We start from the raw sequence: 22,127 nt of genomic DNA, 5'->3' as shown, positions 1-22,127 counted from the left end.
AAGTTTAAGGTACTATATAAAAGTTATGATGAACAGGATGCTATCAGAAAAACCTGGAAAGACCTACATGAACTGAAGCAGAATGAAATGTACTATATACAAAATAACAGCAATAGTGTAAGATGATCTGCTGGGAAGCAAGGCAATGATCCAATATAACACTGAAGGACTTATGAAAATTGAAATTGGGGCAGCTAGGTAGTACAGTGGATAAAGCACCAGCCCTAGATTCAGGAGGACCTGAATTCAAATCTGGCTTCAGACACTTGACACTGACTAGCTGTGTGACCCTGGGCAAGTCACTTAACCCCTCATTGCCCCACACAAAACAAACAAACAAATAAACAAACAAGAAAATTGCAATCCATCTACAGAGAAAGAACTGATAGTATCTGAAAACAGATGGAAACACATTTAAAAAAACTTTTTTTTGACAATTCCTTAATCTGAAGTTTTGTTTTATAACTGTTTTCTCTCACAACCTAGCTAATGTGGGAATGTTTTCCATGACTACTCATGTATAACTTATTTTGAATTACTTGAGTTCTTGTGGGTGGGGGGTGGGAAGGGAGGCAGGAAGAGAAGTTGGAACACAAAATTTTTAAAAATTGATGTCAAAATTTGTTTTTACATATATTTTGGAAAATAAAATTCTATTCAACCAAAAAAAAGAGAGAGAGAAAAAGAGAGAGAAGACAACCCAGGACAGATACTTGGGGGACACCCAGTCACTGGGGTTTCATGTTTAGAAAGATGGATTTTTACAAGAAACACATTTGAAGCAGAGAGATACATACAAGGTAAATGTAAGGAGGTGGGACAGAATCTATTATGCTTCAGCTGATGCAGAAAGCAGGGGTAGCATTCATGATTTCAGACAAATCAAAAGCAAAAATAGACCTAGTTAAAAAGAGATAAATAAGGAAACTATATCTTGCTGAAAGGTACTATAAACAATGAAGTCATGTCAATACTTAACATATATGCACCAAATGGTATAGCATCTAAATTTTTGAAGGAGAAATTGAATGAGTTATAGGAGGAAATAGATAATAAAACTATACTAGTGGGGGACCTTAACCTTCCCCTCTCAGAACTGGATAAATATAACCAAAAAATAAACAAGAAAGAAGTTAAGGAAATGAATAAAATTCTTGAAAAGTTAGATATAATAGATCTCTGGAGAAAACTGAATGGGAATAGCAAGGAATATACCTTCTTCTCAGCAGTACATGGGACCTACACAAAAATTGACCTTGTATTAGGGCATAAAAACCTTATAACCAAATGCAGAAAAAGAGAAATAGTAAACATATCCTTTTCAGATCATAATGCAGTAAAAATTACATTCAATAATGGACAATTGAAAGAGAGGTTAAAATCAAATGGAAATTAAATAATCTGATCCTAAAAATCAAGTGGGTCTAAGAACAAATAATAGAAACAATTTATGATTTCATTTAAAAAAATGATAATGATGAGACAACATATCAAAATTTATGGGATATAGCCAAAGCAGTACTTTGGGGAAAATGTATATCCCTAACTGCTCACATCAATAAAATAGCGGAAAGCAGATTAACGAATTAGGCATACAACTTAAAAAACTAGAAAATGAACAAATTAAAAATCCCCAACTAAACACCAGATTGGAAATTCCAAAAATCAAAAAAGAGATGAAGAAAATTGAAACTAAGAAAACCAATTAAATTAATAAATAAAACTAGAAGCTGGTTTTATGAAAAAACCAATAAAATTAATAAATCATTGGTTAATTTGATCAAAAAAGGAAAGAAGAAAACCAAATTACTAGTATCAAAAATGAAAAAGGTGAAATCATATGATTATCTCAATAGATGCAGAAAAGGCGTTTGACAAAATACAGCACTCATTCCTATTCAAAACACTAGAGGGCATAGGAATAAATGGAGCTTTCCTTAAAATGATAAGTAATATTTCTCTAAAACCATCAGCGAGCATTATCTGTAATGCGGAGAAGCTAGAAGCCTTCCCAGTACAATCAGTGGTGAAGCAAGGATGCCCAATATCACCTCTATTATTTGATATTGTACTAGAAATGTTAGCTATGGCAATAAGAGAAGAAAAAGAAATTAAAGGAATTAGAGTAAGTAATGAGGAAACAAAACTATCACTCTTTTCAGATGATATGTTATGCTTAGAAAATCCTAGAGAATCAACTAAAAAACTATTTGAAATTATTAAGAACTTTAACAAAGTTGCAAGATACAAAATAAACCCATACAAATCATCAGCAATTCTATATATTACCAACAAACTCCGACAACAAAGAATTTAAATTGAGGAAATGACCATCAAGTGGGGAATGACTGAACAAATTATGGGATAAGATGATGATGGAACACAATTGTGCTATATGAATTGATGAGCAGGATGCTCTCAGAAAAACCTGAGACTTACATGAGCTTATGCAAAGTGAAATGTACTGTATGCAAAGTAACAGCAATATCGTAAGAAGATCAGCTGTGAACGACTAAGGTATTCTCAGCAACCCAATGATCCAAGACAACTCTGAAGGACTCTGAAGGAGAAATGTGATCCATCTCCAGAGAAAGAACTGGTGGTGTCTGAATACAGATTGAAACATATTTTTTTAAATATATAAATAAAAATGTTTATTATTTAAAAAAGAAAAAGATGGCTTTCAGGAAATGAAAGGGGCAAGTCCAGTTTGCCCTGGGAAAATTCCCACGTGTTGACATTCAACTTAATTCAATTCAACAAACATTTATTATTTATAGTGTGCAGAGCATTATGGCAGGTTCTGGGGATGATATAAAGCTTAGCTAAAACATCACAGTTCCTATAGTTCAGAATAGAGATAAAACGCGAACACGGATTAACTATAACCCACATTTAGTATATAAGTGCACCATAGAGATGAGGAACAAAAAAGAGACCCAAGGCAGTAGCACCTATTTTGTCATTTCTCATCTTTTCTTCCAACTAGATTTTCCCTCCCAGAGTCTCAGACATCCTCAGCCTCAACCTTAATAACTTGGTCTTATCTCCTGTCAGGGTTCCCAGTTCAACTGCTATGTGATGAAGCGACCCAAAAAAGCAACTACAGAAGCCTCCCAAACCATGCCCCTCTCTTGGTCCTGTATTTGGAAACATTTAGCACTGACTGATGTCAAAAGCTGGCCAGATGCCACTGGGCTTGAAGCAGGGGAAACTTTTTCGGGTGGATATGATGTTTGTTTAGCTGTTGGCATGCTTAGGAATCCTTAAATAGTGAGCCGTGGGCCCGGAGAAGAATTGGCCGGGCCTTTCTACTGATGGGGTTTTTTTTCCCGATTGCTCCCAATGCTCTGTTTGAGGAATAGGTTATTGGGTCTGGAGTTGGAGGGGTTTTTTCATCTCTCTGTGAAATACTTGGATCTCTCCACCCTCCTCTTTTCTTAGCAGTTGCTACAGGTTTCTTATGGCCTTGTAAGGCCACAGCTGCAAGTTATCCTTAAATGACCTGTGGAATGGCTCGACAGTGGGACCCCTCCATTAGCCAGCCTTTTGTGTTTGTTCCAGTCTTTCAGATGTTACCCCCAGAGGGAACCTTGGCCTGAGCTGCAGCTACAGTGAGTTAACCCTTTGCTTGCTTGGCCTCTCCACGTCGGTGGTCTGGCAAGCTGCATTTGGGAGTTCTGAAGTCTCCAAAGGGCTTAGAAGGAGCAGGAAGGGCAAAAGTTCTGGAGAAGAGAGTGCTGGTAAATGCTAGTGAGCTTAAGCTGGCATTTTTGGTACAATTTGCTTGCGCATTAAAGATAAACAGAACCATGTTCAGAAATTTTCATGGATTTATGGTCCAGGGTGATGAACACTCACACATTCCATAGAGATCATAGGAAGCTTACGCAAGCAGAGAGAGATTTTATATATACATATATATTTTTATAATTATATATATATTTTATAGTTATATATTATAGTTGTATGTATGTATATGTGTGTATATGTGTGCGGCTAGGCAGTACAGTGGATAAAGCACTGAGTCTGGATTCAGAAAGACTCATCAATATGGTGTCAGACTCTTACTAGCGGTGTGATGCTGCGCAAGTCACTTAACCTTGTTTGCTTCAGTTTCCTCCTTTGTAAAATGGGGACCCAGTAAAGAAGGAAAAGGTAAAACCCTCCAGTATCTTTGCCCAGAAAATCTCATGGACAAAATCCATGGGGTCACATAGAGTCAGACATGACTGAACAACTGAACAAAACAATCACGATATATACGTGGAGCTAGACTACACCTGTAAGGCCTACTTTTCACATAAAGTCACATGATATCGGTGACTAAATGCTGTTCCAATCATCAATATCATCATGGGTCTTTGTATAGAAAGGCATGATAGTCCTGAACTACTAACTGATAATGTTGATCCTAAAAAATATTAATATATATCTGGAAAGTGAACCATTTATTGTAATCTCATGCTGGAGAAAATCTTTACAAGTTACAGAGGAGGTTACCAGGTAAATCAGGGAATTTAAATGGAAAGGACTGAACTAGATCAAGGGTTATTAACCAGAGAGTCACCGTCAATGGCTAGATCTCAAGGGGTCCATGAGCTAAAATAGGGAAATATTACATTCTTATTTTCACCAACTTTTCAACAAAATTTAGCTTTTCCTTCAATTATTTAAAGGCATTATTCTGAGAAGGGGTCCATAGGCTTCACCCAACTACCAAAGGGGTCCACGACACAAAAGAGGTTAAGGATTCCTGGACTAGAAAATCTCTAAAGACCTCTCCAGTTCTAAGTCTGTGGTCCCATAATCAATCAATAAACAAGCATGAACCAGGTTCTGTGCTATGCTCTTGACACACAAAGACAGAAATCACAGCCACTATAATCAGGGACCATCCATTCTACAGGAGAGACAACATTTACATGTTTGTTATTTAGTCTAGGTTTCTCTCTCTCATTCTCTGTCTCTCTCTGTATCTCTGTCTCTGTCTCTGTCTCTGTCTCTGTCTCCCCTTCCCCCTCCCCACCCCTGGCTATTCTAGGCCATCTCTGTTTATAAAAATAAATACATGGTAATTTTTTTCCAGATGGCAGCAGTAGCTATGCCCCTACCCTAGAGAATTAAATGAAAGGTCTCTATCTCCTCTTGCTCAGCACAGTTCAGGATGGGTGACTGAAGGAGAATGTGGAAACTTTTTTCCTTGGAGATCTATAAAAATATAAGCTCTGAAGGGAATGGGAAATGCTTCTTAAACGAGGAAGCATCACCCATCTGCCAGGAAGCATTGGCTGGGGTTCAGAGGCAAGAGGGTACAAAGAATGGTGTCTAACCTGTCCTTTTGAATACTTTTTAGGATTATAATAAGTAATATTAACTTTTTGACTGACCACTATTTGATGGTAAATAAGTCCACTTCTCAGATATACATTCCTGAGGTCAAAAGGTTTCTCCTTAAAAAGACAGTCATGGAAGTTAATCCTAGCTCTGCCTTTGATTTATTACTTATACTTTGAAGCAAATCTCTTAAACTCTTGGTCTCAAATTCTCCATCTATAAATTTAGGGACTTTAATGACTTACCCTTTTCTTTTAGAGTACTAGGAAAAAAATTATACTATCTCTTGTGATGACTTGTTCCTTTGCCCATAGCAGGCACCAGAAACAAGACAACTGGAGGGGGAATCCCCCTCCCTCATCTCACTTCTGTCAACTGTCACCATTAGGCCATTGCTCATATACTTTCCCCATGTCATGGCCCTAGAGGGGTGGGTCCTGGAATAGTAGTGACCTGTGCACACTAATATCAGTCAACTGCTCCCTCAAGGACTGAATCCAAATAACATTGCCTGCCACACTCTTGATTCTTTCTGGAAGGGCTGGCACCAACATCTGGTGAATGACTGACTATCAACCACTTTAAAAGTGGGAAGATATTACATAATAAAAGCCTTAGGGTGAAGCATCAGTGGAGCCAATGAAAGACCCAGCTGTCTCAGGGTCCCCAGAAGCAGACATTTTCAAATATTTTTGTATCTGCATCAGACAAGGCCTAAACGGGAAGAGATTCTGACATCAATGGCATTTGTATTTCAATTCCCGGGTTGTAGTACAAAGATAAAGCAAAACTGATGATGTCATCTGTGAAAGCCAAGTTCAAAGGGGGCTGACATGTTAGGCATTGTTCTCATTTGTGCACATGAAGAGTTCGGTTCACTTATTTCATTCTAATTTATACCAATAGATTTTTATTTTCTCTATCACTTTTCCATATGTTTCATGATCTCCCGTGATAACAACTGTATTTGTAGAAGGGACCAAAATAGGGATGGCTGGAGGGATAAGGTCCTTCCACATCAGACTTTCTTCAGCACCTAAAAGAACAGTTTGCATCTTGTATGTGTGTAAGAAATGGTTGTTTATTTATTAGTGGTTGTTGTACTAAATTACACTTGTCAGCCCACTCCCCAGCTATATTCATACTGAACATCAGAAAAAGTACCACATTTGAAACCTTATGTGTCTGACTTGAGCCATAGAAAAGGACTATGACCTCCCTGAACAAACCTAAAACAATGCTGTTTTCTAGAGGTAGTACTAGGAAGAGGGGGCAGACCAGTTGAATATTGGGCAAATGTCCTGTCACTTAGAGGTTAACTTTTACTTTTTTAAACATTCGATTCATTTCAGCACAGTTAATAACAACAATAATAAAAATAAATAATGATAGCACTTATGTAGCATCTACCATGTGCCAAGCACTGTGCTAGCAAGCACTTTACAAATATTATCTCATTTGATCCTTGAGACAACCCAGTGTTATCCCCATTTTGGAGTTAAAAAAACTGAGACAGAGGATTTTTTTTGTTGATATTGTTCATTTTTAAGTGACTTGCCCAAAGTTACACAGCTAATAAGTGTCTGATCCTAGATTCGAACTCAGGTCTTCCTGACTCTAGGTCCCCTGATCTATCCACCACATGCCACCTAGTTGCATATTCATTAAATGCTTGTAATGTTCTAGGCACCCACAATACAATGACAAAAAAAAAAATCTGCCTTCTGAGAAGTTATATTCTACTGGTTTATAGAATACGTAAACAGATAAGTAAATAAGATATCATTTGAGGAGGGAGAAAGCACTATCAACTGGGGTTCAGGAAAAACTTCCAAGGGAGGTGACGACGGCTGAACCTTGTAGGAATCTTTGTATTATTTGAGGCAGAGGTGAGATTAAAGGGCATTCCAGGCATGAGGGACAGCCTGTGCAAAGGCTTGGGGTTTGGAGATATGGAACAGCAAGCTGGCAGGTTAGAGAAGAGGAAGCTAGGTGGCTCAGTGCATAGAGCACTGGGCCTGGAGTCAGGAAAACCTAAGTTCAAATCCAGCCTCAGACAATTACTAGCTGTGTGACCCTGGGCAAGTCACTTAACCTCTGTTTGCCTTAATCCACTGGAGAAGGACATGGCAAACCACTCCAGTATCTTTGCTAAGAAACCCCCTTGGATAGTATTGGTATGCTGTGGTCCACAGGGTGTTGAAGAGTCAGACATGACTGAATAACAATGTGTGAAAATATGAGACAGTAGACCCTGACTGTATGCTATATCTTCAGTACTGCTATTCGCCTGTAGAAGCCTAACTTAATAAATGATTATTGAATGAATGAATGAATTGGATGGATGGAGTGCCTCTACCACTCCCCTATTACTTTAAGATCCTAATGACTTTAGATAAGAGGTAACATGAAATAGTGCACAGAGAACCTGCCTTGCAATTAGGAAGATCCAGGGTCATTTCCCATCTCTTTCCTTTGAACTAGAGTATGATTGCTCCTACCATATTCCCCTCACTTCAACCACAGGCCCAAGTTATCCTTGATAGGGAGAATAATATCCAGAATAGACATTCAGGTATTTTAGATCTGTTTTGTGCTGGAAAGTAGAGGGTTTTTTTTATTAAAATACCAAAATGAGAGATGAACAGTGAATTTCAAGAATGTCTCATTGAGCCCCATCTCTGACAGTCTGATAGACACAAAAATGCAGAGTGAGAAGAGATCTTGGGGCTGTCTAATCTAATCCTCTCATGTTGGAGATGAAGAAATTGTGGGCAGAGACTTGAAGCTACCCAGAACTGGTAATTAACCCCCAGACTATCAAAGGGCTATTGATGGTGTTGATCATTATTGGGCATGGTGGTAGAGGGCAGCTTAGTGGCCCATTGGATAGAGTGTAGATCCAGAGTCAGGAAGATATCTTCCTGAGTTCAAATCTGGCCTGAGACATTTACTAGATGTGTGACTCTGGGCAAGTCACTTAACCCTGTTGGTCTCAGTTTTCTCATCTATAAAATGAGCTGGAGAAGGACATGGCAAACCACTCCAGTATCTTTATCAAGAAAGCCCCAAAACAATTGAAAAAAATGACTGAACAACAATAACAAGGAGATCCAGCCTTGGAGAGTGGAATACAGAGTGTGTAGGAAGCAGAGCATGGATGGAAAGCTGGAGTTATGCTTCAAGTGGACAAATTGACCCAAAGATTAGTGCTGTGAGGAAATGATAAACAGGGATGAGTAGCAGTAAGAGACTGAAATAGTACAAGTGAGTGGTGTGTGATTGGATGGGGAACTCAAGGGTTTTGGAAGCCTGCAAACTTGTGAAAATACCTTGGTTTGTATGTATTTACTTTGTGTGTGTGCGTGTGTGTGTGTGTGTGTGTGTATGTGAATATACTTATATGCATACTTTCTTCCAGTCACCCAGACGTACAACTTAGATATCATCTGCCATTCATCTTTCTCTCACCACTCCCCCCAATCTAATCAGTTCCTAATCCTGTTATTTCTAGCTTCCCAACATGTTTCTCTATTCCCTTCTTTCCTCTGATATTGGCACCACCCTGGTATAGGCCTTTATCACCTCACATCTGAACCATTCCTAGGGCTTGCTGATTTGTGTCTCTGCCTCAAGTCTATCCTCTACTCATCTATCTGTCCAATTGATCTCCCTAAAATGCAGGTCTAACCATGTCTCTACCCTCAACTCAATCCCTTCTGGTGGGTCCCCATTGCCTCTGTGATCAAGTACAAAATGCTCTGTCTAAAAACCTTCATAACCTAGCCTGTCCTGCCATTCCTGTCTCTTTACACCTTACTCCCCTCCATGCACCCTGAGATATAGCCACACTGGTGTTCCTCTTGACAGTCCTTGGACTGTCCATCTTCTGACTCCAGGAATTTCCACTGGTTGTCTCCCATGCTTGGAACTCTCTCTGTCCTCATCTTTACCTCCTGCCTTCCCTTGCTTTCTTCAAGTCTCAACCAATGTTCCACAAGAAGCCTTTCCTCATCTTCTTTAACCTTAGTTTCTCTAATGCATTCTGTGTATATCTTGTTTGTACATTTGTTGTTGTTATTGTTTGGTTGTTTCAGTCGGGTCCAACTCTTCATGACCCCACTTGGGATTTTCTTGGCAAAGACACTGGAGCAGTTTGCCATTTCTTTCTCCAACTCATTTGATAGATGTGGAAACTGAGGCAAACAGGATTAAATGACTTGTCTGGGGTCACACAACGAGTAAGTATCCGGGGCTAGTTTTTTTTTGTTTTGTTTTGTTTTTAGTGAGGCAATTGGGGTTAAGTGACTTGCCCAGGGTCACACAGCTAATAAGTGTTAAGTGTCTGAGGCCGGATTTGAACTCAGGTAGTCCTGAATCCAGGGCCAGTGCTCTATCTACTGTGCCACCTAGCTGCCCCCGGGGCTAGTTTTGAACATACAAAGGTGAGTCTTCTTGACTCCGGGCCCTGTACTCCATCCACCACCCCACTTAGCTGCCCCTAGTTTGTACATAGCTATTTGCATACTTTCTCCTTTGAGAAAAGAAATTGGCAGGGGGGGTCCCCTTTTCTTTGTATCCTTATTACTTAGCATAGTGCTTGGCACATAATAAATGCTTAATAAATGATTGTTGATTGGTTGGTTGATTTATTGATTGAATGTGGAGTTAGTGCCTTGGAAAAGTGGAAGCTAGTGTGTCCCACTGGTGCCCCAAGTCTTGAGATTTATGGCTCTGGGGTCCCTCCTACCAGTATTTATGAAGCAACATGGAGAAAATCCTATTAGTTTCCACAAGGGAAAGCACGAGGAGGTGAGTGTGAGTAGGTTCTCTTCCTTTCCTCTCTTAGCCTTGCCTTGGCTGACCTGGGTCCTGAACCCACACCCTGTCCTCATAACTCGTTGCCTCCCACAGTAAGGGAGGGCTGGGAACAGAGTACCAGGCCTATTGAGCACTAATCTTTAGTTTTATTCACTAGGCCATGTGTCTCTCTCTCAAGAACACAAAGTCAGGACTTTTCACCAGAGAGTTTTTCTTTGTTCTACGATTCCTCCGCCTTGTCTCCTTTCCCCTGAAAAGACAATCTATTCTTTCTCTGTTCGCTACATGCTCAGGGCCATGGCTCTCTCTCCCCTCCAACTCCCTTTTCAATGTTGCTTTTTGTTTCACCAAGAGAGGATGGAACAAAACAAATACTGACCAAATTCAAGTAAAAAAATACTGGGTGATTCCAGATAAAAAGTGCCATATCTGTGCCAAGGGGAGGATGGGGTTTGGATAGCACTTTTCTTGACGCTTGAATGCTCTCTTCAACGATAAGAACATTAGTCAAATTTCCCCTCCTGTAACTCAGGCCTGGACGCTTGGCAATGGTGATGGTACGTGTTCTGTGATTATTCAGCAGCACAGGAAAATCACTAGATGAATGCCAAGATACATAAGAAGAGACTAAATATTTACAAGGATCCTCCCTCCTTTTCTTAGGCCCTTCATACAAATCACTACAGACTTTTGGGGTCAGGTACTACAGAATATTAGGGTACTTTTGTCTACCCCCAATATCAAACTGCAGATGAATAAGAATTTCACTTCAAGTTAAAAAAAAATGCCCGCAGTGTGATGAAACACTCCCTCTTTTTCTTCAATGCCACTTGATGCATCACTATGTTGGCACTAGTGTAGAAAGCATTGGTCAAAACTATTGTCTAACAGTCCTCGTTTGTTTGGTTTTGATTTTACTTACCTTATACTAACTCTCTAACCTCTTATGAGTCATAAAATATTAATATTTTCTACTTGGCAAATGAAAAATGTGTCATATTGCTCTCCAAATAGAAGTAGGATTTATCAGCCATGAATACAAATGAAGTTGTGATCAGCAGAACGCCCTCTCCCTTCCCTGTGCCTCGAAAATTATGGGTAGCTGAAGCTACCAATACCAAGTATCCAGGGAGATGAAAGCTTTGTTCAGGTAGGTGCTAGTCTACCAGGAGCCCAGACCAAAACCAGACCTTCTTGGTGCAGAGGTTATCGAACAAATATTAGACGGTATTCAGTGCTGACTGTCACTCCCCACCATTGGCTGTCTGTTTTTTCCTTGGCAGACGGACATCTGGGAAAGGAGCCTAAAGATCTGTGTGACTGGGGCAAGGAGGGGGCAGGGTAGAGTGGCCACCGAACAGAGGAGTTTCTTACTTCTCTCTCTTATTCATCCCTCCTTTTTAATTAGTGAACAAGTCCTACCTTTGAAATGTCTCACATAACCATCAGTTCTTTTCCTTTTCTTTTGCCATTATTCCATCTAATTCCTGATCACCTCTCACCAGGCTCAGTAAAATAGCCTCCGAACTTCTAGGCCTGGCTTTATTCTTTCTCCGTTCTAATCTATGCCGAATACCATTGGAAGATTAAAATTCTTTTTAAAAAATTTTTTTTATTTTAATTTTTCCCTCAACTATGTGTAAAAACAACATTTAAGGGGCAGCTTCGTTTAAGGTGGCACCGTGGATAGAGCACTGGCCCTGGAGTCAGGAGGACCTAAGTTTAAATCTGGCCTCAGACGTTTGACACTTACTAGCCATGTGACCCTGGGCAAGTCACTTAACACCAATTGCCTCACCAAAAGATAAAAAATAAATAAAAGCAATGTTTAACATTCATTTTTTCAAATTTTGAGTTCCAAGTTCTCCCCCTTTTTCTCCTCCCTTTCTGATAAGAAAAGTAATTTGTAGGTGATACCCATGCAGTCCTACAAAAATATATTTGCATATTAGCCATAATGTAAAAGAAAACACTGACAAAAAAAACCAAACAAACCATGCTTCAATCTTCATTCAGACTCCATCATTTCTTTCTCTGGAGGGGGATAGCATTTTTCAGAAATGTAAACTTCTTAAACATTTTTTTCATTACTACATCATTGATGCACCACTATATTGCATCAGTGTAGAAAGCATTGATAAAACTACTGTCCAACAGTCTTGTGATCAATAAACAAATACATTTGTGGAAAGTTTTGGCTAACTGTTCTATGAATGTAAATGCTATTGTCACACAGAATTTCCCTTACCATCAAATCCCAAATTCTTCATGCCTTCAAGACTCTCTACATAATTTAAGCCCACCTACTTCTACAACCACTACCCCCCACCCAGACTTTTAGCCAGTACTATGTCCATTCTGTCCCATGAATACACTGTGCTCATTCCTGTCTGTGTACCTTTGGTCATGCCAGCTACTCAAGGCAACATGGTAGAGGGTAAAGGGCACAGCATCTGGAGTCAGAGGACCAGGATTCGAATCCTGCCTCTGCTACTTGTGATTTTTGTGATCTTCGGTAAGGCAAGTCAGTTCTCCTGGCATCCATTTCCTTATCAGTAAAACAAGAGGCTTAGACTAGCTGACATCCGAGGTCTCTTTCATCTTTAAATCTTGGATCAAGTATGAAGTCTTCTTTTATTTGACATTTCAAGTCCTTCACAATGTGGCTTTACAATCTACTTTCCCACACTTTTTATACATTACTCACCCACCCCCCACCCCCACCCCCAGGTATGCTTTATGTGGTTCAGCCAAACTGTCCTCCTTGCTGTTCCTCACACTCCATACTCCAATTTCCATCTGCCTTTGCCTACAAGGTGTCTCTCCTCACCTCTACCTCTTAAAATCTCTAGTTTCCTTCAAACTTCAGGTACCACCTTCTACAGAAAGCCTTCTTTTATTCTTCTTACTTCTAGTATTGTCATTCAGTCATTTTTAGTTGTATCCAACTCTTTGTGACCCCACTTAGGGTGTTCTTGGAAAAGATGCTGGTTTGACATTTCCTTCTCCACCTCATTTTACAGATGAGGAACTGAGGCAAATAGGAGGAAGTGACTTGTCCAGGGTCACACAGCCTGTGAGTCTCTGAGGCCAGATTTGAACTCAGGAAGATGAGTCTTCTTGGCTCCATGCCCAACACTCTATCCACTGTGCCACCTAGCTGCCCCACTTCTAGTACCTTCCCCCATCCCAAGTTAATTTATATTTATTTTATATACATATTTTACATAAATTTGTAATACATACAAGTGCTATCTTCCCTGGTAAATTATAAGCTTTTTGACGGCAGGAAGTGTTTCATTTTTGTCTTTGTTATCTCCAGTGCCTAGCACAGTACCTCACATAGAGTAGGCACTTAATAAATGTTCGTTGATTGACTATGTACTCCATTTTTGCTCTGGCATTCAAGATGCAAAGTGTCTCGTACCAATAATATTCAGCTAATTGTTGTCCAGAACATTTTTGTTTGCCTCCCAATTCTTTGAAGAATCTATAGGTCTTGCATTAGAAAGGTTGTATTGGGGCAGCTAGATGGAGCAGTGGATAGAGCGCCGGCCCTGGAGTCAGGAGTACCTGAGTTCAGGTCCGGCCTCAGACACTTGACACTTGCTAGCTGTGTGACCCTGGGCAAGTCACTTAACCCCCATTGCCTCACTAAAAAAAAGAAAGAAAGAAAGAAAGAAAGAAAGAAAGAAAGAAAGAAAGAAAGAAAGAAAGAAAGAAAGAAAGAAAGAAAGAAAGAAAGAAAGAAAGAAAGGTTGTATTACTATTACTAAAAAAAGCAATTTCTTTCGAACTAAAAACTCAAATCTGTGCTAATGGGCTAGGAGAAAAAGAATTTTGCTCTCTGTCTTCCATGTATTACTTCATGTCTCTGAGTCATAGCTGGGAGGCATCAGCTCTTCCTGCTGCCTACAAAGTGTCCCAAGACCCAGTTCTCCATAGCTATGATGTGTTTCTACAACACTGGTCTGTTGGTGGCCAAGCGTTGACAGAGCATTCGCCCTCCTCTGATGAGTTGCTATCAACTGGAGTGACCTCAGATTACACTCCAATTAGTCATTGCCCTAGAGAGCCAGATTAGAACAAAGGCAGGGGGTGGCTCTGCATCTCTCTCTTCTTGTGGGCTCATTTTCAGATGTTTACGAAAAGGCCAACAACCTGACAGTTAATGGGGTGGGGGGGGACAGAGGGGAGCACAAGGAGGAGGGAGAGTACTATAGTGATAAGAATTACTCTGCATGATCTTTGTGGAGTGCCAATTTTCAGTGGTTCTCAAAAGAATTTTGAAATAATGTCTCATTTATCTTCATACCCCGTCAACCCTCCTCCTTTCTTATCTCCTTATGTCCATTCAACAAATTCTCTCCTAAGTGGATCAGACAAACATCCACTTGGTCCCTTCCAAGTGCTGCTCTTGCTCCCATGGACTCTTCCAAGCCAATGATGCACACCTTCAATAGCCTCCCAGGACTTAGCTGGGTTTTGTTTTGGAGAAAGCAAAAATTAGGGGGATGCAATTCAGAAGACTTGGGTACTAATCCCAATGGCACGACTACTTAACTAGTAAACAAAGACTTGGAATAAATCTCTTCATCTCTCGAGACTCCGTTTGCTTGTTTAATGTAATAGATACTTTCAAGCCTCTAAACCTTGAGGACACATTTCTGGTGTTGTTGTTTTTGTTGTTGTTGTTGTTGTTGTTTGTTTGTTTGTTTGTTTGTTTTTTCAGGGCAATGAGAGTTAAGTGACTTGCCTAGGGTCACACAGCTAGTAGGTGTCAAGTGTCTGAGGCTGGATTTGAACTTCCTGAATCCAGGGCCAGTGCTTTATCCACTGTGCCACTTAGCTGTCCCCCACACTTCTGTTCTTAACTATGTATTCTATCTTCTCCCTCTTTGTACTTAACCTTCTAGCTCTGAATCTTAAATTAGGGGAGAGGGGGAACCTGGAGTAAGGAACAACATCTGCCCTCGGTACATGCCAAAGACTTAGATAATGCTCTATAAATGTCAAATAATTAAGTTTAAAAAACACTATTTTTCCATCAGAGATTGGGCCATAGTCCTTTATTATTCACACTTATGATGCTAAGCTGCCTGGATCTTCTTTGCCAGGGGGATTAGGGGCAGGGAGGGAGCACATGAACAGCAGGGACCTTGGCAGTGTTGCCCATTCTTTGAAAAGTACAAACCATCCAAGCATGGAGGAGTGAGGAGTGTAATCCCTGCCACCATGGAGGTTGAGGCTAGTGGATCACTTGAGCTCAGGAGTTCTGAGCTGCAGTAGGCTAAGCTCATTGGATGGCCACACTAAGTTTAGTACTAATATGGCAAGCCTCTGGAATGGATGTAGATGGGAAAGTAGATGGGAAAGCTGAGGGTGTGTAAGGGCAGGAAGGGCTGCCAGGTTGCCTAAGGAGGTCAGAAACAGAGCAAGACAAAGCTCCCCTGCTGATCAGATTGGGACTGGCCCATGAGGAGCCCCTGGACATCCAGCCTCAGAGGAGAGAGAGGAGAACAGGACAGGATAGGATGGGACAGGACAGAAGAGAAAAGAAAAGAGAGGAGAGGAACAGGAAAGGGAGAGGAGAGGAGATTTCTTAATGCCCCCTGGAAGAGATCTGCCCTGCCCACTGTTAAGAGAAACTAAAATCCTAGGAAGTATGGGAAATCAGTGGAGGAGAGAAAAATATTGAACAATGAGTCTATTATAATCAATATATTGATTGCGATCAATATATTGATTACATTATAACAGCACCATATCCACTGGATTACACATTCTTCATTTTAGATTAGCAATTACAGATCTGAAACTCAGGGCTGGTTATTCGATTTCTATCCCCCCAAATTGCTGAATAAATTGTAGAGATAAAGAAGAAACCCTTTTGAAAGCTATATGGGAAACCAGTCTGGTATTATCCTAGAACAATACTGATTATGAGTTTTTGAAAAGCCATAGAAAGAAAAATATCTTCTACAAGATGCATTAATCACTCCACACTTTCCAAGGAGGGTCATTTTGGGAAGACTCATTAATACGGATGTACCAGTGCTGGCTTTTTGGGCACAGGTAGCCCAGAAAGAGAAAGAGGCCAAGAATAAAATCCTTGATCAGGAAAAGGTGTACTTGTTAGACAGAGAAATCTTCTGTTTCCTGTGGGCACAGTCTACTGAGAGCAAGGTCAATGTTTTCTGCAAGATACCAACATGAAAAAAGACATTTTCTCCTTCTTGCTTTGCCTACTACAGGCCCTCTGCCCTCCACTTTTCCACCACCTTTCCTGGGAAGTACAAGATCAAACTACCTTTACTTGTCATTGTCTATTCTACAACTAGAAAAACAATAGTCTTCACATATCAACAAGCTGAAGAACAGAAATTCACCTCCTCGGTAAGTTTGTTGTAGAATCATGTGGAAGAACATGGCTGTGAGATGTGCTGGATAACCAAAAAGAGCCTGGGGTAGCTAGGTGGTACAGTGGATAAAGCACTGGCCCTGAATTCAGGAGGACCTGAGTTCAAATCCAGCCTCAGACACTTGACACTTATTAGTTGTGTGACCCTGGGCAAGTCACTTAACCTTCATTGCCCTGCCAAAAAAAAAGTAATTAATTCCCAGCGAATTCCACTTCTCTTCCAAATTCATAATCCTTCTATGGTTAGATTATAAAAACTAGAACACTTGATCTAGGAGTCTTTCCAGTGATTTCTAAGTGCCTTCTACCCCCAATAGCACCATATTAGTCAATAACGTATTTCAGGGCTTATCAAGATGAGGCATTTCAACTTAGATCATGAGATTGAAGGAAAGGGGGTAAGCCTTTGGCAAAAGTATTAAGACATGGTGGCTGTTTTCAAATATTTAAGAAAATACAATTTGTCCTGCTTAGCCCCCAGAAGTCATAACTAGGAACAATGTATGAACCTACAATGAGGCGAATTCCGGCTTCTCATAAGGAAAAATATTCTAACAGAGCTTAAAATGTAAAAAAGTGGAATGTAATGCATTCGCCGTCCCTCAAGAGCAATGTCAGCTGGGGCAGTCAGAGCTTTCACCCAGTGAGCTGATGTGGGAGCATGTTTCTGTCCCATGGATGCCATGCCTTGTGGTCCTCCACTCTAGCTGCCTGGATCTTTGAACCAGACCTGGGCCATCACCTCCATGATCCCCTCACTGTGATGTTCCTCTCCTAGGACCTGCCTCCCTACACCCCTGGGCTATATCTGCTACTGATCACCTCTGCCTCCCAGGTGTTGGGTGAGGGAAGGATCCCATGTCTTTGGTCATGCCATGGAGACACCATCTCTTTCTGAAAACAATTGTACCCAACAAGGCCCAAGTATCCTTTGCACCCAATGTCATGCCACTAGGCCTGGAAATTTAGGCCATGCCTTTCACCACATCCAGCCGACCAAGGCATTTGGTTGTTGTGTAAGAGAGTCATACTTTAACAGGGGTTGAAGTACACAACCTTTGAGGTCCCCTCCATCTCTATGATTCTATGAAATGCTAAATCTCTTGACACGTGAAAGCCTCTCACATTGGAGAATTCATGACATCCCCTTCACCAGCAGAGGTAGCAGTATTTAACACCAGGAAGCACCAATTAACAACAGACCCTTGAATGCTGCAGCTTCAGAAAAACTGAAAGCTGCTAAAGCAGTCAGCAGTTTTCAAAACCACTCAAGGCAGCAATTACATTAAGAAATTGCTCACAGGCCCCTGGCAGATTTTTGGCTAGCTAGGGGTGGTTCTCCTGGAATAAAGCCACCCTTCAATTTCATAGCCAAAACTGTGTGCCAGAGCTTTGGGGATTAGAGAAGAATGACATTCTAATAACTCAGTGACCGAGGAAGAAGAAGAAGGAAATAAAACAGTGTGGATGCTTCTGCAGCTAGCACTTCCCAAACCCCTCTTAATTCTAGCACCTCCCCTCTTTTAAGTATTTCTGGGGGCAGCTAGGTGGCACAGTAGAAAAAGCACCAGCCCGGGGTTCAGGAAGACCTGAGTTCAAATCTGACCTCAGATACTTACTAGCTGTGTGACCCTGGGCAAGTCACTTAACTCTCATTGATGCTCAAAAAATTTTTCTTAGGTTTCCTTTATATAGCTTGTTGTCCCCACCCCCATCAGAGTAAGAGCTCCTTGAGGGCAGGGACTGTCTTTTGCTTATTTTTGTATCCCCAGCACTTAGCACAGTGCCTGGGATATAGTAGGCGATTAATAAATGTTTGTTGATTGACTAATTGAATCTGTTGTTTACCTTCCTCATCTAGATATGTAAATGTAAAATACACTGATGGTCATGGAGGGGAACAGGAAATGGGACATGCTAAGATAAACATCAATATGAATGAATGAATGGATAAACATTTAATGAACTTCTACTATGAACCAGGCACTAGGGATACAAAAATTAGACGCTTCTTGCCATCAAGAGATATATTCTAATAGGGCATATATATGTTGAAGATTAAAGGCTAGGGAAGAGAGTTTGAGTCTAGGAGTCATAGAGTTGATGAGGGGAGTTATAGAGCAGCAGATCTGACATATTTTTTTCCAGTGGCAATACTGTCTTGGATTTAATTATTGTTATTGTTGTTGTTTGGTTGTTTTTGGTTGTGTCCAACTCTTTATGACTCTATTTAGGGTTTTCTTGGCAAAGATACTGGAATATTTTGTCATTTCCTTCTCCAGCTCATTTTACAAATGAGGAAACTGAGGCAAACAGGGTTTAAGTGACTTGCTCAGAGTCACACAGCTAGTAAGCCAGATTTGAACTTAGGTCTTCCTGATTCCAAGGCCAGAGGTCTATCCATTGTACTACATAACTATCCAATTAAATTACTATTCCAGAGCAAAAGCAAGAGTTGGAGATTAGGTGCAATAGGAGAGATGCGCGCGCACACACACACACACACACACACACACAGAGCAGCAAGCTCATGCTGTAGAATGACAACCTTGATCTGATAGATTCCAGAGAGCATCACGACATCATAGGACCATAGATTTAGAGCTGAGGGGAGCTAAGAGATCCTCAAGTCCAGCCCCTTTATTTTATAATTCAGGAAACTGAGGTCCAGAGCAATTAATAGCTAACATTTATATAATAATATTTTTAGGTTTACAAAGCACTTCACATATTTTCTCATTTGATCTTCACAGCAACCCTGTAATGTAGGTACTATTTATTATCCCCATTTTATACATCAGGAAACTGAGGCCCAAAGAAGTTAAATAGCTTACATACAGTCACACAGCAGTAACATCTGAGGTAGAATGTGAACTCCCATCTTCCTGACTCCAAGTCTATCACTATCCACTATACCATCTGGCTTCATTAAGTGCCTTGCCCAAGGTCACATAGATAATGTGGCAGAGCTGAGTTTGAAACCCAGATTCCCTAAATTCAATCACTAAGTATAATTATTTCTTAAGTAATGGTCTAGTCCAGAGGTGTCAAACTAATTGAGGGAACCAGATTAAAATATAATTGGAAAAATGTGTAGCAAAATAAATCAAAATATAACAGATAAGTTAATTCATGGTTTTCTAAGTGAATGTACAGGTCTATAGGCTTTTATTTTAGCTTGATATAACCATCTCTAGTCACTACATTCACAGAAAGACTTACAATCATTCTCAAAAGTCATCTATCTAATCCAAACTTTAATTGACCAACGATTCTCCCTACAACATCCTCAAAAAGTGATCCTCCAACTTTGTTTGAATATTTCCACTGAAAAAGAAACCCAACACCTCCCCGAGACTGTCCATTGTACTGTGGATGATTCTCATGGTTAGGATATTCTTTCCCATATCAAACCTAAATCTGCCATTCTACACCTTCCACTCATTGCTTCTAGTTTTACCCTCCAGAGCCAAGAAGAATAAGCCCGGTCCCTCTTCCACATTCCTATCACAACCACATTCCTCACGTTACCAGTCACCTTGTTTTCAGTGTTGCCATGGCATGATTAGATTAGATTCAGTCAGTCATTCCACCCTCCCCAATCCCATGGTGCTGAAATCATGGCTTATTATAATAGTTTAACCCACTCAGTTATGGAGGGTTGCTTCTAAACAAAATCAGTTGTATGCTGTGACTGTAAAATGACATTCAGGAACAGCTGGATTTTACTCAAAATAGACCATTGTCCACAGGCTATGATGGAGGAAAAGCAAGTATCATAAAGCAGCTGGCCTCACTCACCTGTCTGAGTTTGGTTCCCACCATAGAGGCGCTGCTATCAAGGACAAATACCACATTCTTGGGTAAAGGAGGGAGATCTTTGGGGGCAAAGTAATGTACAAAGTAGTCATTCAGAACCTTTTGGAAAGAAGAGAGGATACGAATGTCAGAACCCAGGATACAGAGAAGGGAAAACGAAAATGGACAAATTCTTTGGAGTTTCCCAATACCACTGACTCAGTTTTCTTGGAACCTGCTATTTTGGTCATGCATGTAATTTCAACTCAATATTCAAACTGGACTCCAATTAAACACTGCTGAAAAGGATCATTCAACTGGTGTGGAGATAGAATCACTTTGTTATTGGTCATACTGATCACCACAATTGTAAAGAAGAAATGTAGTTTTCACATATGCATATATACCCAAACATATACATACATACATACACACATACACACACACACACACACACACATATATATATATATATATATATATAAAACAAATACTTAAATGTGTACATGTTGCTTCCCCTGATAGAATGTAAGCTACTTGAGGGTAGGAACTATTTCACATCTCCAGGGTCTAGCAAAATGCCCAGTATATAGTAGGAGCTGAATAAATTCCTAATTGATTGATTAATAGAATCACCCAACTTCCTTTGGTTCTAGTCTCTTTGGAATACCACAGTTTTTGCCACCAGACATTTGCTTAGCATCTAACATGGTGAGCATTCTATGCTTATATTTTTATACTTCTTAAGTATCCATTCTAAGCACACACAGTAGCATTCTAACATGACCATGAATTCTATAGAGCCTAGCTTCTTCTTCTTCTTTTTTTTTTTGCAGGGAAATTTTTATTTTTTTTACAGGGCAATGAGTGTTAAATGATTTGCCCAGAGTCACAAAGCTAGTAAGTGTCAAGTGCCTGAGGTCGGATTTGAACTCAGGTCCTCCTGAATCTAGGGCCAGTGCTTTATCCACTGCACCACCTAGCTGCCCCAGAGCCTAGCTTCTTAAACTGTGGGTCATGACCCCATATGGGGTCGCAGAACTGAATGTGGGGTTCGTGGAAAATTCGACAACTGTAAAAGGTTATGTATACTTATTTTATATGGGTATATACCCAGGGTTGCATAAAAATTTCTCAGGCAAAAAGGAGTTGCAAGTGGAAAAAAATTTAAGAAGCCCAGCTCTAGAGCAAGAAAAACTCAAGGCAAATTAGCCACAAAAGAGTCACTTTGATTAATATCTAAACCAAACTTAAATTATAATTGCATGAGCTACACCAGAGGGCAAAGGAGATGATTCATTCTACCTGGTCTCCTGCTTATGGAAACAGGCTACATGGACCTCTGGCCCACAGCGAGGGAGCCACAGCTATTGTCTTGAGAAAGCAAATGGATTTCTGGGAGACTTAAGCATTAAGAACATGAGCTAAGAGTCAAGATGAATCCAACTGAAAGTGACAGACAGCAAACATTAAAACTGAAATCATAAACTCATTACCTGAATGTCCCCAACTCTCTGTTCCCTGTTTACATCATATCTAATGATGAAATCCCCTAAAATGCCATTCTGGGCAATCTTGGCTTGTTGTATGATACTAGGATTAAAAACAATCTTGGCAAAAGTTTCATTTTGGTTGATGTCTGTGGAGGGAGGTGGGCCAACATCATCTGGAAATAAAAAGAAAGCATAGTTACTATGAGCTCAGAGTCGTACCCTGAATTTAGTACTAATGCTGAGTCTTATTTTAATGT

At 40.3% G+C, this 22,127-nt stretch overlaps 1 protein-coding gene across 1 annotated transcript in view; it reads right to left on the bottom strand.

Moving 5' to 3' along the window:
- ITIH5 (inter-alpha-trypsin inhibitor heavy chain 5) overlaps positions 1 to 22,127 on the bottom strand; it is a 93,822-nt gene that overhangs the window by 31,444 nt on the left and 40,251 nt on the right. Inside the window, exons 6-7 of the mRNA XM_043967941.1 lie at positions 21,874 to 22,043; positions 20,381 to 20,497 (exon numbers count right to left, since the gene is read on the bottom strand). Of these exons, the coding sequence (XP_043823876.1) occupies positions 20,381 to 20,497; positions 21,874 to 22,043 (287 nt within the window). The remainder of the gene's footprint in view (positions 1 to 20,380; positions 20,498 to 21,873; positions 22,044 to 22,127) is intronic.

This window comes from Dromiciops gliroides, chromosome 5, assembly GCF_019393635.1.
Source record: "Dromiciops gliroides isolate mDroGli1 chromosome 5, mDroGli1.pri, whole genome shotgun sequence".
Lineage (NCBI taxonomy): Eukaryota > Metazoa > Chordata > Mammalia > Microbiotheria > Microbiotheriidae > Dromiciops > Dromiciops gliroides.
This window is presented reverse-complemented; position numbering and strand designations above follow the sequence as displayed.